The 19,347-nt window shown below is 39.2% G+C and overlaps 1 protein-coding gene across 1 annotated transcript in view; it reads right to left on the reverse strand.

Annotated features, from left to right (window-relative positions):
* schip1 (schwannomin interacting protein 1) overlaps positions 1 to 19,347 on the reverse strand; it is a 236,687-nt gene that overhangs the window by 210,501 nt on the left and 6,839 nt on the right. The window contains exons 3-5 of the mRNA XM_085430266.1: positions 17,467 to 17,534; positions 16,332 to 16,418; positions 13,794 to 13,935 (exon numbers count right to left, since the gene is read on the reverse strand). Of these exons, the coding sequence (XP_085286392.1) occupies positions 13,794 to 13,935; positions 16,332 to 16,418; positions 17,467 to 17,534 (297 nt within the window). The remainder of the gene's footprint in view (positions 1 to 13,793; positions 13,936 to 16,331; positions 16,419 to 17,466; positions 17,535 to 19,347) is intronic.

Genomic DNA, 19,347 nt, shown 5'->3' on the forward strand with positions numbered 1-19,347 from the left:
AGACACTCTTCATTGAAGGTTAACGAGGAGTTAATAAATGCTTGGGTTTGTGCAGGCGGGGCAGCGCTGAATTTCAGACTCTATTTCAACACATGAAATCACCGATCTGCTTCCCTCACACTATCTGAGCTGTATGGCCTGAAATAAAAAATGTCTGGCTGCCCGAGTACACGTGTGCTCCATTTATCAGTATTCTGACCTTGTCCAGCATTGCCACTGCGGAAGGTGCACAAGGCACCAGAAATGATTTAATAAGGTCTCATACTTTTTGGCTGAAATCTGGAGAGAGAAAAGAAAAATGACAGAGTAAAATATAAAAGAGAGTATAAGAGCAAAAGAAATGAAAGTTACAAAAGTCACAATGTGAAATAGAGCTGGAAAAGCACACAAAAAGAAACATCATCTCATGCTCTTCACATAATAGTTTTGCAAATCTTTAATCATTTTCAATAGCCTTGGGCTACTCATGCATTAAATTTGTTATTTCATTTTGGAAGTGCAGATGTCACTTTTACAAAAAAAATAATGTGTTGTTTTGCACTAAAATACAGTTTTTGAGTAAAAGAAACAAAAAAACAATGAAGCTAAAAGATAATGACTATTTATATGAGTGCATGAGTGTAATAAGAAGTAACAGTGCTTTTAAATGCAGCTAGCTGTCATTCTTCTGTCTTCCTTTCACTTTACACTGATTTACTATAAAGTCATTTTCATCATCAGCAGGAATGACTAAACACTGACTTAGTTAAAGGAGTAAACAATATAATGGGGGGGGGGGGGGGGGGGGTGTCAAATAAAACTCCTCCAGAGGATACGCCGGATACTCAAAATGCAATCTCAACACTGCTACGTGGTATAAGGGTAACAACTTAACCAATTTAAAAAGAGTTCTTTGTGGCCAGAAATTGAATTTTTTTTTTTATCTTTGAAACATTTTTCTCCCTGAAAACTGCATAAAAATCAATTTATCACCAAAGGTTTTTATCTCTTCATCCCTCAGACAACCTCTTATGCATGTAAGCTAGCTTCTCATTGAATATGTATAATGATGTATCATCCTAATTTTTATGCTACAAAATGAGGTAACACTGCATGAAATTAACTTACTCTCACTTTTTCTCTCTCTCTCTCTCTCTCTCTCTCTCACACACACACACACACACACACACACACACACACACACACACACACACACACACGCCTTTCTTGCTATACACAACAGATCCTGAGAAAAGTGAGCGCTCGGGGTGTGACTGATTATATATATATGTACATATATGTTTATAATAGGCCTGCTCTGTATGTCAAAATATACATTACATAATTATGACAGGTTGTAGTTGGCTAGAAAAAAAGGAAATGAAACGTTATATTTTATATGGCCATGATACATGTGCAATAATAGGCTCCTTATTAAATAAAAGAAAATGGAAAAATATGAAATGAAAATAAAGTTTAACTTTAAAAAATACATATATAATTAAAAAACAAGGATCTTTTGTACATCAGAGACATGAGGTTTCACTCACTCTGCAGCTCAGTTAGAGCAGATGCCATTGTCTCTTTTCTGTCAGTGTTTGTTTACTGTCTTTCTGCCACTTGCATTATTGTCTTAGTATCGTGGGTTTGATACTAATTCTGCTCATCTCTCTGTTCACTGTTGACAAGAAACAGCATCTGCTAAATGACAGCAGGAGGAGAAACATGAGCTCATTCTCGCAGTAAATGTTAAAACTGTAAACAGTAAACCTCTCTTCCTCTCTCCACACATACCACACCATGACGATCACACAGACTGAACAGTAACTCATGAATAGTCATTGGCCACACACACAGCTATAGACCCAGAGTGTCTCGTTTTTGCTATCGCCAAACAAGCTTTGTGAAACTGCTCCACAAAGAGGATACCTGGTTCCGCTTCGAGAAATCGATAACATACAACCACCGGTGGCAATCATCCAGTCAAAGAACCCAAAATGTCAAGGATCTTTCTCCCAAGCCATTAAAAAAAAAATCCATGTTGTTATTTCACAGTGTGATTCATTTTCTGCTGGTTTGGGGTCACCAAAGCAGTGGACATGTCCCTAGCCACCTCCTCTAGATCAGTCAGCAAAGGGATACAAAGACTTGCTCTATGTTGTTTTAGGTTTGCCTGAGGATCTCATCCCTGTTGGACAGGCCTGAAATGCTGACACAGTGACTGTGATCAGATATGGAAGGAGTTATTTGCAGAGGTCTAGAAACTGTCACTGACTGTACAATCAAATGACTATCAATGACTATGGAACTCACACTGCACAGAAACTCTGGCAGGTTTTATCTACTGATGAACAGCCTTTATTTATGTCATCTATGTCCTCACAAATGCTGGCTGGAAAGATGGTAATGTTACTTTGTATATTTCTAATATAAATGGAAAGCCAGAAAAAGGTAATGAAATGAAGTCTAACACACTCACAATGAGCAGACGACATCTGTCCTGAAACTCAGTTTCATATCACGGCTTTTCTCATGTTGAACCACAACATGTAAAACTGAGTAAGATTAGAACAAGCTATCAGCTTACACTAGTCAACGTTTTTTTTCCCCATAATAAATAAAATCATCATTCAAAATGTGCATTTTGTATTTGCTTGGGTTATCTTCGTCTAATATTGAAAGTTTAATGACTTACAAACCGTAAGTGTGCAAAAAAACAAATATATCATGGAGAGGGAAAACGATTTTTCATGGCACTGTACTGTCAAAATGTTAAATAAGTATATGTCTCACAAGTAATATTTGTCATTTTCTTTCACACTATGCTGTTAAAATAACGTGACTTGCACCACCAAAAGGCAGATAACCTTTGCATTTCCTGTTCTGGTGCACTACATTACCAAATAAAATAAGTTTGCTTGTGGAGATATCCACAGACATAAATCACAAGTCACAACATGCCACCTTGACACAACATCTTGACCTCCCTGGTTGGGCTTGCTGGGCTCTAAATAATTTCAGTCCAGTTTTTTTGTGAACTGAAATAGCTCTGCTGTGCTTTCCATTAAATATGATGTATATGTGTTTCATATTAACTCTTATCTCTCCGTGTATCTATATATCTCTTTTAAACTGTTACACAATGAAGAAAGATTAAATATTATCATATGAATTGACCATAAACAAATGAAAAAAGTTAACAATTCAGAATTAAAACTCATCTATTTAACAAACACAGTTGTTAAAATAAAAACTTTGATCAAATCAAATCAAATCAAAATTTATTTATATAGCACATATTAAAACAACAGTGTTGACCATAGTGCTTCACAGTCAATAAAAACATGAGACAGTTAAAACAAACAATAAAAGAGGACAACAAACAATAGGTAACAACGCAACAAGCTAAAACAGCCAACTAGACAGAATCAAAAGCCAAAGTAAAAAAATAAGTTTTAAGACGTAATTTAAAAGACTGGATAGACTCAGCAGTGCGAATATGAACGGGGAGGTTATTCCAGAGTCTGGGTGCCACGGATGCAAAGGCCCGGTCGCCTCTCGACTTCATTCGAGTCTTAGGTTGTGCTAGGAGCCTGTGGTTGGACGATCTAAGTGCTCTGTTGGGATTGTATGAATGGAGTAAATCAGAAAGATAACTGGGCGCTAAATTATTCAAAATATTAAAAGTGAACAAAAGAATTTTAAAATCTATACGATATTTAACAGGGAGCCAATGTAATTTGGCTAAAATTGGAGTTATGTGTTCATGAATTCTCGTACCTGTTAAAAGACGCGCAGCTGCATTTTGAATTAACTGGAGCCGGCAAAGAGAGGAGTGTTGGAGGCCCGAGTAGAGGGAGTTACAGTAGTCCAATCTGGATGTAATAAATGCGTGGATAAGCTTTTCAAGGTCCTTTAAAGGAAGGAACGGCTTTGCTTTGGAAATCTGACGCAACTGGTAAAAGCTGTTTTTTACCACAGTGGACACCTGTTTCTCGAGTTTAAAAGAGCCATCCAGGAACACTCCGAGGTTTCTTACAGTGGACGAAAGATGGCTAGCGAGAGGGCCTAAGGCATCAGCTAACTGGTCTAGCGGAGTGTGACTACCAAAGACTATGATTTCGGTCTTATTCTCGTTCAATGTAAGAAAATTATGTGATAACCAAATTTTAACTTCATGCAAACACCGGATTTCAAAAGGTAAATAAATCTGGATATCATCGGCATAGCAGTGAAAGGAGATGTTGTATTTACTAAAAATTAATCCCAAGGGCAACATGTACAAAGAGAAAAGAGCAGGAAATCTTGGAAATGGTAGCCAATCATCTATTTTAACTGTCATATTTGAGCACCTCAAAATCTTTAAAAAAAAATAGCTCACCTCTCATCCTCTCAAGCAGATAACGTCTGAAAAATTGTTGACCAGCGTAATAAGAGATCTTTTGAAAGCAGAAAATCGGACTGCTGAACTGCTCAAGCTTACAGTCAGCCAATTAACATTTCAGACATACCACAAATCCATCTCATCCATCTTTAATTCCTTCATTTGGGGCAGTGCTTCATTCCCAAATCAAAAAGGGCAGTCTGTCACCTGACTTGGAAATAATCTAATGTCAGATTTTAAGTAGCTTATACTAGTATTGCCTTGACCATAATACAGCATTTAAAAAAAAAATCATTTTAACAAATAAATATTGTTAAAGAAATGCTCAAGAAATATGATTATTTCAGAAGATCATATATAAAAGAAGTAATTGGCACTATTTAAAGAATCAGAATGACTCTCCTTTCTCTTATTTCAAAGGATAGTGGGTTAGTGAGCAAAATGCAGATGGAAAAATAAAAGCAAAAGACGAAGCAGCTGGAAGAAGTCACAAGAAGAAGAGAATAAACAAGCAAAACCTCAAGGAGGGCGAAAGCTAAGGACAGACAAAAAAGGGAACGAGAGCGGAAAGATATTTGGTAGCTTGTGCAAAGTATTGGAAAAAGTATATAAGCAAGCTAGTCTGGCTCGGGACAGACAATTTTAATTTCACAAAACATTCCCACTATTTGTATCTTGCAAACAAATTACATAATGCAGATGAATCAGCATGAAACTGGCACAGACAGTTAACAATTAAGTAGCATTAAGAAGCAGCATTAGGAAACACAACAAAGAACAGGATGGATTAAAGGATAAATGCAAATGGATAAATGAGAGAAAAGCTTCAACTTGAAACCCAACAAAGGGTCCGTTAGGTAATATGAGATTTACCACAGCATTAGAAGACAAAAAAATATGGAGGCACTGATTTATACAAACTGGAGCTAAGTGAGGGTTACATAAGCTTGTAGCAAAGACTGAAAGTTCTCACCTTTCTAACTATATTTTTTCCAATATGCTTGCAATCTTGATTGACAGGCTGGAGGGCTGCAGGAAGTCATTTGCATAAGTAAATAAGGACATTCTGAGCAAGTTCACTGTTACCATGGTGACGCTAGAAAACTGTGAGGACACATTTGGCCCATGTTTAAACTGCTACAGAGGAAACTAGACAGGTGCTCTGTATGTGAGTGCACATTATACACGTGCACATACACATGTATGTATGGATCCGGTCCACACATACACACAGCTCTATTCAGTACAGTTAGTATGAATGCATATGCAAACACAAGCGTCTTCACAGAAGCTTCAAAGATTTAATAAACTATTATAGACAAATGCAAAACTTCAAAGCAGAGTCTCTTTGCTGAGAAGATTTCTGACCTAACAATAGCATGCTTACAGCCCGACAACATTAAAGCACTTTATATTCATCAACTCGTACACATGGTCTGCATAAGAAAAAGGTGTTTGATCCAGAGGAATCTTAGATCTTTGACTTCTTTAATGTGCTGCTTTATTTATTTATTTGTGATGCAGTGAAAACTATTGGTGCATAATGTATGCATCAAATAAAAGGGCAACACCTTGCCCCTTCATTCCTAACTCTCTGATCAAAAAACACGAGAAAGGGCAGACTGAGCTGTCAGAAACTCACACAGAGGACATCGCCTGAGCGTACCTGAGCGAGCTTCACACACCCAGCCACATTTTTATGATATTATTCGTGTGTTGTCACAAGTGTCAATGTTACAATACCGGATGAATCAGTAACTGTTAACTGTGCAGAAGCTACCATCTCACATTTTTCAGTATGTTATCTTGTCTCGAAAACACTGACACAGAATCAACTGAGCCCTGAAGCAAGAAAGTGGAGAATGAGAAGCTTTTGAGGAGTTCTTCAAAAAAAATCTCCTGCAATTTAAGTTTAACTCTAGCAATACAGAAATAAAATTACACATTTTACATTTATACCTAAACCAATTGTGTTTAGGTATAAAGCAGGGAGCATGATGAATATGTTCTATAATTACAACATATCCATCATGCCATGCTGACACAAGACTACGCTGGTTGCCGCTCATTTGTATACTTCTTTTGAAAGGTGCACCTTGACAAATACGCCAAAAGTCAATGAAAGTACACAGATTGTGTAAAGACAACCATTACAAAATTGCCAGAGACCATGTCTCCCTAAATGGCCAGAGAGCATTTCATTAAGAGTCACTTTTATTGAACTCCCGCTTAAACTGCTAAAACGCTGTCGGAGGAAGGATGAGCAGCTTGCCACTCTGTTAGCGCACATACTAATGAGGCAAACAGCAGCTAGCTGCCACAGCCCGGACTTTATGATATCAGGGAGGTAACTCTAGTTTAACAGTCATTGACTGGCACAGCATTCCTTTCTGCTTGACTTTCTTGGTCGATGAAATAAGGACTGTGGGTAATCTGTAGTGAACTCAAATAACAGGAGAGAGATTATTATTGAAAGCAGAAAATCAATCTTTAAAGAATCAGTTTTGTGACAAACTCCAGAACATGGGTGGATAAGTGTTTGTAAAAGCTCCTTTTTTCCTAAGAACGTTTTGTCTCACTTTTAGATATGCACCCATTTGATTTTTACCCCAGACTCCCTCTCCTCTGTAAGGACAACTGTCTGCGCTTCTCCTCAGCCGTTCTCGCTGTGCAGTGTATTGCAAACACAGCAGGAGTGCTGTCAGAAGAAGATTATAATGCATCTGATCGGGTCAATGGACAGTAATGATAGATGGCTCCTGAACAGAGGGGAGCACCATGGCAGGACATCTAAACAGCAGGAGGAGGAGTTCAGTTGACCTAAGATGTCCTCCAGGTCTTTGCTGTTAATAGGGTGAAACTGTTTTATGGTGTTTAAACAGTTTTTCGGTGGACACAGTACATATCCTGGATCTGCTGTTGATGTACCAATTGCTTGTCTAATCTTTTGGATTTTTTCTGTGAAGAATTTGGCAGAGTCATTGCAGGCCATGGTTGAATGAAGTTCAGCTGCCACTGACACAGGAGGGTTTGTTAGCCTGTCAACTGTAGAAAATAAGACCCGAGCATTATGGCTGTTTTTAGTGATGATGTCAGAGAAGTAGGACCTCCTTGCACTCCTGAGTTGTAAATTATAATTGTGAAGTTTCTCTTTATAGATGTCATAATGAACCTGGAGGTTTGTTTTTCTCCATCTGCGCTCAGCTTTCCTACACTCTCTTTTTTCATTTTTCACCAGTGTGGAGTTTCTCCATGGAGACTTTTTCCTTCCAGAGATAACCTTCACCTTAATGGGAGCAATAGTGTCTATTACATTTAACATGTTAGCACTGAAGCTATATTGACGAGCTCATTGACTGACCCTCTGGACAGGTCAGGTGTTAAGGGGAAGACCTGGTTAAAAATTGCACTACTGTGTTCAGTTATACACCGTTTTGTGATCACTGTTGTTGATATATTTATGTGGGCTGAGATTTTACTTTCAAAGAAAACACAGTAATGATCAGACAGGCCCACATCAGACACAGTAACCTTTGAAATGCTCAGGCCCTTGGAGATCAGTAGGTCAAGAGTGTGTCCTCTATTATGTGTGGCCTCTGTTACATGCTGAGTCAGCCCAAAGTTGCCCAGAGTGTTACTCAGGTCTTTAGTCCCTTTGTCCTGAGGGTTGTCCACATGGATGTTAAAATCCCCAACAATAATTACACAGTCAAAATCATCACAGATCACAGACAGCAGTTCACTGAGGTCATTAAAAAAGTCTGTGCAGTATTTGGGAGGGCTGTAAACATTAAGAAACACAACTTTGGATGGGGCCTTCAGCTGTAAAGCCACATATTCAAAAGACTGAAAACTTCCAGGAGATAGCTGCTTACATTGAAATGATTCATTAAATAAGACAGCGACCCCCCCCCCCCCCTCCTCTCCTAACAGCGTATGTGATAGGCTAAAGAGTGGGACAAAAGAGGGGGACAAAACATCATGCTTAAGAGAAAGAGCGTAAGCAAGAGTGATGATGGGAAAAAAAACTGGGACCTGCAATAGAGGGGGGGAAAGAGCAATCGGAGAAAGGGTGTGAGTGCAAAGAGAAGTGTGCTGAAATGAACAGTAGAGCATATAGCCTTAGGTACCAGATTGTTATTACTGCTGCAGATGGTTTGGAGATGCTTTCAGCAGATTTATGTTGTGCTATAGTATATATATATGTGCGTGTGTATGTGTGTGTGCCACATCTCTGTCTGTGCGTGACTACATGTGAGCACGCATGCCACTATATGCTTGTTTAGTTTAAGTAATGTCAGCTAAATGGCATGTTTTCTAGATAAATAACCAATTAGAAGCTTGTGGGGCGTTTGCAGTGAGCTACAGCATCTAATCAAATCGCTATACACCAGCTGTAAACCATTGCTCTCATCTAAATGCTGCACACAGCCTGCTTTAAATATCCAATCAAGCGATTCAAGACCATGTGCTCACAAAAAAAGGATATGCAAAAATAAAAAGTGAGGACTCCCTTTTCCCTCACGATACTTAGCGTTTTTCTCCTACTTCTGGATCGACATCCATTTTACTGTCTGTCTCTTGTTCATTTGTCATCTTTTTCCTCATTTGTGTAACAGCTTTCATTGATTTGTTTTGGAAGGGCTTTAATGTGCCACTGAAGACTGTTGCTGTGTTTATATGTGTGTACACAAGCTGATGTGAGCGTGTAATTACGAGTACTTTTCCAGGTCCACGGATGTAAGAGTTAACATCTACCTCGTATGAAGACATAGAAACAGCAACAAAGAAGGAATCAGACATTTTGACTGACATACCTGTGCCCGTGCATACACTTGATCTCATACCCACGCAAATGTAGAGTCATAAAGGCTTCAAAGGCACAGTTATTATCGTCATAATCACTCCAAAATCTGCCGCATCTTATCTACCTTCTAACTCCTAATCCTTTCAGATTTTCAGTCATCCATCATTCTCTTTCTGCCTTTGGAGAAATTAGCCTTCTCTTCTCCTCATTTTATCTCACTGTCACATAGCCAAGATGAATTTTTAAGATAGCTTCCCGCTGGGCATTCACAAAATCAGTGGCTATTTCACAGCTTCACTTATAAGCTTAGTCTTGTGCATGCTGTGCAACCCACATTGTTTATAAGTATGCATAGTTTCTAGACTTAAGGCAAACATTGACGACAAATCATTTTTATTCAAGAACTAAAAACATTTCTTGCATTTAAAATTATGTTAGCTTGTCCGATTACTTTTGAACCTCAGAAAATGGAGGATGATGTATAAATATGGCTGTAATTAAAAAGGAAAGTCAGCACTTCAATCACATGCAGACTGCTTGATTTAAGAAGCACTGTGGTGGTGTACAGATGCAAGCTACAAAACTCTCAACAAATTATGCACCTAACTGTAGATGAAGCACATTCATTTTAGTCCATCTCTGTGTGTATTTCAGGGCTGAACATTCTTCTTGAGTTTATATTTTGCACAAGCAATCACATTTTCTTCCCTAACGGATACAAATGCAAGAGTTAGTGTCTCTCAGGAAGCCAGCTGAGCCTGGGCCTGTTTTGACAGTAAATAAGCTAATAGGCAAATGTCATGGCTATTAAATGAGTTAAACCCGATCGATGTCAACTCTGGAGCAGAGGTGTATAAATTCAATTCAAATGAGACACCAACTGACACCAATAAAACATTTGTTAGAATTTGTCAGGAGAAACACCAAGGGATGTGTGTGCGCGCGTGTGTGTGTGTGCACGGCAGGGGGAGGGCATAGGGTGCATTTGTGAATGTGAATGTGTAACTGTGCATGGAAAGGCAGTGGGAGGGAAAGCAAGGGATGACATAGAGTGAGGGTGGGGAAAAGGGATTAAGTAGGGTAGAGGTGGAGGCATAGATGAAGACGTCACTTTGCTTTGGATTCTTGGCGGTGAGAGATGAGAGAGTGATCTCCCACGCAGGCTACAGAAATGCTTACAGTGACACTTTCCCTCCACCTGGGCTGAACAAAAGGAAGGGGAAAAGTGCAAACATGTCACAGAGCCAGGAGGAGATCAATGTCCACAAACACAGTTAGCAGACAAGCAGCCATGGACGCACAAGCTGAATGCAGCTAAGCATAGAGGATGTTATGTAATTTATCTTTTTTTTAATACAGTCAGCTCTGTGCTTTTTATTCTTTTTCATCCTTCTCCTCACAGTCCTATTCGCCTCTTAACTATACATCACTTAAATCATTTCATCAGGCGCCCACCAGCTGTATCTTTTTCTCTGCAATGACAGCAACCGAGCTGAAGCGTTTTATCTCCATTCTCATCTCAACACTTTGGCTTTGATCTTCGGTTTGTGCGACTGAACGAACCTCACCAAACCATCCCAGAGGGCCACACTCTGCTGTGAATCATGGGGATCTACTCGTGCAATCAAGTCAGCACATATAGATGCTCAAATGTAAATGTACACATAAACTTTTTAAAGCATATTTGAAATGCAGAACAAACTGTACAAGGTACCTAATACTAGTCTACAATTATGGTCAAATAAAGCGGGAGCACAGAGACATAATTTGTTTCCAGCTTGCAGATAATGATCTGTTATATATCACTGAATTAGCATCTCTGCTTTCACTACTCCACACGACCTCATCAGCATTCAAAAGTGAAGCTAATCAATTCCCAGGTAAGTTCTCAAATTTGCCCAGATATGTCTACAGACAGAATGTTAGTTTAGCCCGAAGGCTGGTAGAAACATGACTTGTAATAGTGTGATTTTGCCTTCAGCATGTTAAGCACTTTGGTGGACACCAGTGTTTTAAGTACTGTTTCTGGAAGTTAAATGACGATTGATAACTGCATGCTTAATATGGAGTACACTCAGGCCAGCTCAACAAAAAAAAGGTTTGTTGTTTATCCTGACAATTCATGTGGTCAAGGAAGTCAGTGGAGTTGACCAGGAAGCAGAAAACCAGAGACTGAGATTTTTTAACTTTGAATAAAATATATATAAAAATGTGTGTGTGTGTGTGTGTGTGTGTGTGTGTGTGTGTGTGTGTGTGTGTGTGTGTGTGTGTGTGTGTGTGGTGCCCCCAAGGGGGATCATCTGGAGAAAAAAAGATGTGTTTCATTAAAAACAGCTGACTATCCTTGGCAGGAAAGGTTCATTTACTGATCCTCAAATGTCCATGTTTTAATTAATACAAGTGTATGGGCTAAGTGGAGGTGAAGTCATCATTACATGACGCATGGGCTATGTGTAGCAACCAGTCAGTTGTGAGCCTGTGTGCCAATCAGAAGTTTAAAAAAAAAAAAGAAACATAAAATGGAAATATTCAACTGTAGTACAAGTACTTGAAATTTGTTGTATCTGGATAAACCCCTTGAGATGTAACATCTTGTTTCAAGGAGGTCGAGAGAGCTGAGGGTCTGGGAGGTACTGGGAAGGTGAGCTTGAATCTAGGAGGTTTTCCAATGTTGGAAGAAGTAAAGAAGGAAAAACCACAGTGCTGCAGTGTCTCCTCTATGTGTGTGTGTTCATGCATATTTCATGGAACTATGATATTGAAGTATGTTTGAACCTCCCCCTCCCCTACAGGCCAGCAGCAAGGTCCTTCAAGCCCACATGAGCCAACATGAAGAACCACACAAACATACATTCACAAACGCACACACATAGCATGGCACCCTGGCCTTATGCTGATGACTGTCTGTCCTTCAGCGACCACAAGAGCCACAGCAGAGTGATACAGTCTGAATGAGGACAGACGAAGCAAGAGAGAAAACGATGCAGAGAGAGTGGTGACAAGGCAGAGAGGGGAAGAAAAAAAATGGAGTTAAGAGTGTAGTGTGCTGTGGGCGGAGGTGCAAGAGAAGGCAAGGCAAGGCGGTACAGAGGGCAAAGGTTCAGCACAGCTTGTCCAGCATTACTCCACCAAAATAGAGCTTCAAACTGAAAAAGGTAAGGCAGATTGGGGAGTGAGTGACTCACAGTAAACACTCTCAGCAAAAGTGTTTAATCTCAAAAGATTTTTTTTGGTAAACTTTACACCATTCAATTTGAAGTAGTGGAGGAAAAGACTGACTAAGCGTTACTTAACAACAGTACACCAGCAGCCCCAGCGTGCATAGGTGTGGGCTGCTTGGTGATATTACAAGTATTTCAATTGTTCAGTCGATGTGAAATAACATTAACAGCCACAATTAAGGTAAAAGTATTTAACTCGATTCAACGTCTCCTCTAATTGTATAACAATTTATTATAATATAGGACTAAAGTGTTAGCAGCATAATACAGTCCATCGTTTTCATGAGTCCAGCATATTTTAACATAAAATTTGCAAATAAAAAAATATATTTATTTATTAAATATATTGCAATAGTGAAGAGTAACATACTTGATTTTTCAAGAAGAGAGGGGATTCTTTGTCATCCTGGTTTTTAAGTTACAGCAAGTTTCTAATTAGCGAGACACTTTGCTGCTGTTTAATGAACAACAAACTCTTTCAACCAGAACAAACAACCTAATAAACAAAGCACATGCACACACTCACTGAGTCTCACCAGGATACTAGCCCATCTGTTTGCTAAGGGATTCTTGCTTCCTCTAACACTGCTTAAAAAGAGAGTGGGAAACAAATGCAACCCACACACACTAGTGAGTACGGAGACATGACATCATTTTTCCCCTGTGCTGAGTCTCTGCAAAGAACGTGGGCAGGAGTGCGCAGGTAGCTTGTGTGTGTGTGTGGCTCAGTGTGATTACTAAACTGTGAGAGCCGACACAGACTGGGGAATCAGCGCAGCAGACTAATGTGCGCGCCTCTGCGTCCACATGTGTCACTTAGAAGTTGAGGCGATCTAAAAGCATCTTTTTTTCATCTCTGCAATCATCTCCTTATCTCTGCATCTGCTTCTGACTGTCTTTGTTCTTTTCTCCTTGTCTTCTCGCTGTTTATCAGCTGCTGCTTATGCAGTTATTTTTTTTCTCTGGCTTTTGTTTGGCTGCCATGCCCTGTGAGCATTGTTTAATGCACCCCCACATTCCCTGAGGAGATTGGGGGGAGTGTGGGGGTAAGATGGGGGAGGACAAGGGCATAGGCACTTCATTAATCAATCAACCAGCTTTGAAAATTTACCTAATTAACGGCTAATTACAGATCTGGGCACAGTGCCAGCTGGCATCCCATCCACCTACACCCCTGCAGTCCCCCAAATGACACTAGAGGTAAACATCCCTCCCTCGCTCCCTCTTTTTTACTCTCGTCTTTGTTAGTCTACCCATCCGTGCATCCTCTCCCCCCATTTGTTATTCATTCTCTACTGTAACAACAGATCACCGCTGATCACTCACTCAAGACATCTCTGAGCACTTGGCTCATTCTCATGTCACACCATATGGCTGTCTGATTTTGTTTTCGCAGTCTCACCGGTGAAATATTGGTGGTCATCACAGGTTCCTGGAGGCTCTCTGAAGGCACAGTCTCTCTCCAATGATCATTGGTTCGGTTCTTGTCTTGTGCTTGCCAGCTCTCTCTACGGGACATACTGGCACGCCAGGCACGCTGGATCCTGGTGACATAAGTCAGCAAAATGTATTTATTGAGACATCTTGCATTTTTTTTTAAAAAAGGGTGTTAAATTTTGGAGTTCTTCGTGAAAGGAAATGGTTTTGCTGAAACTTTTTAGAAGCCATGTTAAGTATTTGCTTCAAGGATGTTTGATGAACGATTGTTGGAGTGATAGCTGCTGAGCATAAAATACACAATGTTGTGCTGCCATAACCAAAGGCAAGCAAGTGTTGTTTTTTCTTACTCACTTTAAAAATAAGAAAAATAATGTAAAAAAGACAACAACATTCATTGGACACTTCATTAGATATATGGCTAGTGCAGAGTTGGACACCAATCTGTCTTAAACATTTTCTTCACTCTTTCATGGCATAGATTCACAAAGGAGCTGGAAACATCCCTCATTTTGGTCCATACTGACATGATAGTGTTCAGTTGCTACAAACTTGTCAGCTTTACATCCATGGTTTGTATCTCCCATTCTACCACATCCAAAAAGTCCTCTACTGGATTGAGATCTGGTGACTGTGGAGGCAATTTGAGTACAGTAAACTTAATGTCATATCCCACGCTATTACACCAGGACTACCCACCTGAATTGTTTCTTTCATGTGTTACATAAATTATGACTCTACTATCTCATTGATGCAGCAGAAAGAGTCAGTCCAGAGAACGTTTTTCCAGTCGTCTATTGTCCAATTTTTGTGAGCTAGTGTGAATTGTAGCCACAGCTTCCTGTTCTTAGCCAACAGGAGTGTCACCCGGTGTGGTCTTCTGCTGCCCATCTGCTTCAAGGTTGGATATGCTGTGCATTCACAAATGCTCTTCTGATACCTTGTTTGTATAAATGTCTTATTTTTGTTACTGTAGCATTACTGTAAGATCAACACAGTCTGTCTATTCTCCTTTAACATCAACAGATGTTCACTATTTTCTCTTTGTCTGACCATAAACCTGAGATAAATGTGAAGTAGTTTAAAATTTTCTGAATCAAATCAAATCAAATCACATTATTACCTTTTCTGATACATGGTTTGTACTTCAGGAGGTCAACCAACCTCGAAATACCTTTGTTGGTATCACGTGATTGGCAGTAATTCAGTTTACTTAACAAAGTGGCTGGAGAGCATAGAAATACCTAAGAAGGCGTAAAGAAGTAAGTCTAACAATTACCCATTAAAGAAATGTAACACAGCTCATTCTTTATTCTCCGATCACTTAATTTTTATCAAATTTAACAGCTTTGGTGCAGAGCTTTAAGCACATCTGCAGTACTGCTGGGCTTGTTCTTGTATGATAGCATACAATAATGAATTTGCAGTATATGTGTGAGTATATATACTGTCTGTCTGGCATAGTTGTAAGACTGAGCCAAAACAGGTTTCTTGCTTCTTCTTTTTTTAATTTGCTATCATTATGAATAAAGGTTAACTTAAATTTGAATGCTCACCAAAAAATCAAACAAACAAAAAAGCACAAACACAGTGAACACAGAACTGGAAGTGAAATAGTTCACTTCCAGTTCTGTTTCTTCATAAAACTGAAGGAATATTGCCAAGATGCAAGATATTAAGTAAACAAGTGCATCACACCAGATTTCTGTCTCTCTTTCTTTAACTCATCTTCTTATTTAGCTCTTTGAATTTCCAAGACAACTTCTCCTTCTTGGCCATTCTCAAACATCTTTCTCCTCAGTTTCTTGCTTAACTTTGTCTATGTTTTCCTTTTACCTTGTCCTCTCCCAGCCTATGTTTCCAACCTACAGACAGCTTTCTCTCCATCTTTCACTTTCCGCTCACTTTCATCCCAGTAGTCACCTCAACAGCAGACTCCAGGATGGAGTGTAGGATCAATTACCCGATGGAGAAACACATTCACCTCCAGTGGAGCAGAGAGACAGCTGAGGCAAATGGAACAAATTGAATTAAACCACATCTTCTAGCTCCAAGCCACTACCTTTTCTTCTCACTTCGCTTCTCCTTTTCCCTTTGCTTTTTCAGTCTCTCCATTTCCGTGTATTCCTGTTTCATTGACTTTTCTCTGAGTTCATCCAAACACTTTTTCCTTATCTGTCAACGTTTTTTTATCCTATAGAGAAATTGTTTTTTTTTCTATCCTTGGCTTCCAATGAAGTGAGAGCCTGAAGCCAGAGCTGTTCTTCCCTGTCGCACCTACAAGTGTGTAACTGCGTAGATGAAAGCTGACAAGAGTTAATGCTTTCAAAGTGACCCTTGACCCCACAAGTCCATGACCCCAAAGAACAGAATGAATTGAAAGGAACTGAACATGGATGACATTCAAAATGAAAGCCTTTCATATTGTAAGAATCTATTGTTATGACTGGGTATTGTACAAATAATCATAATGATACATAAAGCAGCCAAAAGTGATACTCACACAGCAGCCTTTATCTCTAGGTGCTGTTGTTGATCACGGCGGTGAAGGCTATTGTCGTCCTCCATCTCACTCCTACGTGGACAACTTCTACAACGATAACAGTGCAGATAAAGAATAATTGTGAGGTTGGAAATATAAATACTGGCATCAACACAGAACATGGTGTATGCAAATCATCTAAAAAATGATAAGTTGTTACTGCAGGGGTTACTGCACATACTAGGCTAGTGAAACCCCAATTTCAAAAACATACATAAAAGCAAACAATGTTTTGCAAATGTCATAAATCCACATTTAAAGAAAAATATCCCACTTTGATGGAAATGCCTCAAAAAGCTGGCATGAGGGCAAACAAAGGTTGGAAAATTAAGTGGTAATGTAACTAATTAGACTAACTCGTAACAGGTAAGTAATTTGACCCATAGTTTCTCAAAAATAAAGATGGCAGATGCTCACTAATCTGCAAAAACATGCATGCACAAATTGTTGAATTGTTTTAGAATAATGTTCGGCATTTGCAATGATTGAATATCTCATCATCTGCATTATATGATATTATTAAAACATTCCAAAAATCTGGAGAAATCTCTATGTGCAAGAGGCACAGCCTAAAGTCAATATTGGAATGTCAATGAGCTTCAGGTTCTTCAGGCAGATCTGTATTAAAAACAGATGATTCTGTCATGGAAGTCATGACAGAATTCCAACATAGGAACATTTAAAGAAGAATACATGTGTACGTACAGAAGAAGAACCAGCTTGTTATCAGCAATCAGTTCAAATGCCTGCATCTCTGATGGTATGGGGGGGCACAAGTGCCTATGAAAGTCGCAGCTTGCATATGTGGAAAGGTACCATCAATGCTAAAAGGTACATGGTACATTCTTTTAAATCTGTGTTCAATTTTGAATAAAATATGGCTTTATAAGATTTGCAGATTCATGCATTCATTTTTTTATTTACATCTTACACAGCTGCCTAATGTTTTTGGAATTGTGAAATAAAGTGCTGTTATGGCAAAATGGTTCTGATAGCTTTAAAATCCAACATTGCATTTTCCTATTGTGGAGAATGCCGTGTGCTTTGGGGTTTTTTGCTCATTTATGAACAGGCAGATTTCTGTACAGGGTCTCACCTTTCTATCTTTTGAACAGCTTGGCCTCCGCTGTGGTTGCAGTAGCGATGATACCTTTTCACTTCTTCCTGGCAGTTGAAAAACATCAATATGTCAGCATGGTCTATAATTCTCAGTGTTAATGGAATACGCATATGACAGTGGAAAAGCTGTATGATAATAAATATGTAGTATATCTATCTGTATGTGTAATTAATAACACCTACACACATACTGCCTGGCATAGCTACATAACTGAGTCAAATCAGGTGATTTATAATTTGTTGTTGCTATCAGTCCCTTCTAACCTCAAATAAGGGCGCATATTTGAGTCACTTGATTAACACAGATTTGTAAGTTGGAATAATGCTGATGCATAGCAGCACATGTCGTATGCAGGTGCCAACTAGCCGGGTATCCGCTAAGAAGAGCCACTCTCCTAAACAGTAGGTCATAGCAGGTCTCACCACAATCTTGTAAACATTTCCTTTCACTCTTGCTGCTTTTATTCTGTTAAAAAACAACCCTGGCAGCTCTTCTCCACCTCTTCTCCACTTGTCTCATGCACTGTCTGTTGCTTTGAATGGTCTGCCACAGACATTTAAACTCACCCACCTTCACTACCTCTACTCCTTACTTCTTTACTACTCTGCCTGTCTCCCTTTCATTCTCACATATGTATTTTGTCTTGCTTCTACTGACTTCATTCCTCTTCTCTCCAGGTCATACCTCCACCTCTCCAGGCTCTCCTTATCTGCTCCCCACTCTCACTAGACACGGCAGTGTTGTCTGCAAATATCATCTGTCAACATGTCTATCGCTGCCACAAACAAGAAGGGCTTCAGCACTCATCACTGAGCTTACACCCACCCCCACCTTGAACTTTCACTGACACTTCTACTGTACACCTCACTGATGTCTCGCTGTACTGCACCACACTTTGCCACTCTTGATTTTCTCATTTAGTATCACAGTTCCTTTCTTAGTACCTTATCATAAGCCTTCGCTAGATACACAAAGACACAAAAAAAAACCCTCTCACCTTCTCTATCAAAATTCTTAAAGCAAAAGTTGCATCTATAGTACTCTCATGGCATGAAGCCATACTGCTGCTCACTGATCATCACCCCTGTCCTTAACCTTCCCTTCAACCACTTATTCCCACGGTTTCATGGTATGACTCATCAACTTTATCTCTCTGTAGTTATTACTAGGCTTGTCACGATACTGCAATTGCAAAGTCGATACCGACTCCATACAAATTTGAAACAGGTATTAGATTAAGATCAAGTTTAAAGGTGTTGGTTTGGAGGTTTTATCCAGTTCACAAATTATTTAGATAATTTCATTGCAGACCCTGAAGATAAAATATATTTTAGAACATACTAATAAACTAAGGGTTCAGCAAACAGCACAATACCTAACATCTAAATAATGTAATTATTGTAGAAGAGCATTATGGAAAAGTTACAAATACATTATGGATAAAGGGTGCTTTTACTTATACTTAAAATAATAATAATAATAATAATAATAATAATAATAAAAAAATAAGTTGTGAAAAACAGAGCACTCACTTTTAAATCTGACCACACAGTTTGCTACATCAAAATAGGTGACACATTTTAATAAATTACTGTAAAAATAGAAAAGTTACATTTCATCATCTTGCCTGCGGCTGCCTGCTGCTCTCTCTCTGCAGCTCTTTGCATCCTCAGCGCTACTCATCAGTCCTGAAACCGCTGCTCTGCTCCAGACTTTCACCTTTCATTTGCTCTGTTTAGGTCTTGGACTCTATGCTAAGTTCAGCTATGGTTCCCTCACTGCTAAGTGATAATTGCTAAGTGGCTAATGTTACTGTGTGTGCCAGACAGGTTAACATTTATGATAACTGTCTAAAAC

The sequence above is a fragment of the Copadichromis virginalis genome, linkage group LG14 (genome assembly GCF_057382275.1).
Source record: "Copadichromis virginalis isolate Kocher_CV1m ecotype Utaka linkage group LG14, C_Virginalis_male_GT1.1, whole genome shotgun sequence".
NCBI classification, from domain to species: domain Eukaryota; kingdom Metazoa; phylum Chordata; class Actinopteri; order Cichliformes; family Cichlidae; genus Copadichromis; species Copadichromis virginalis.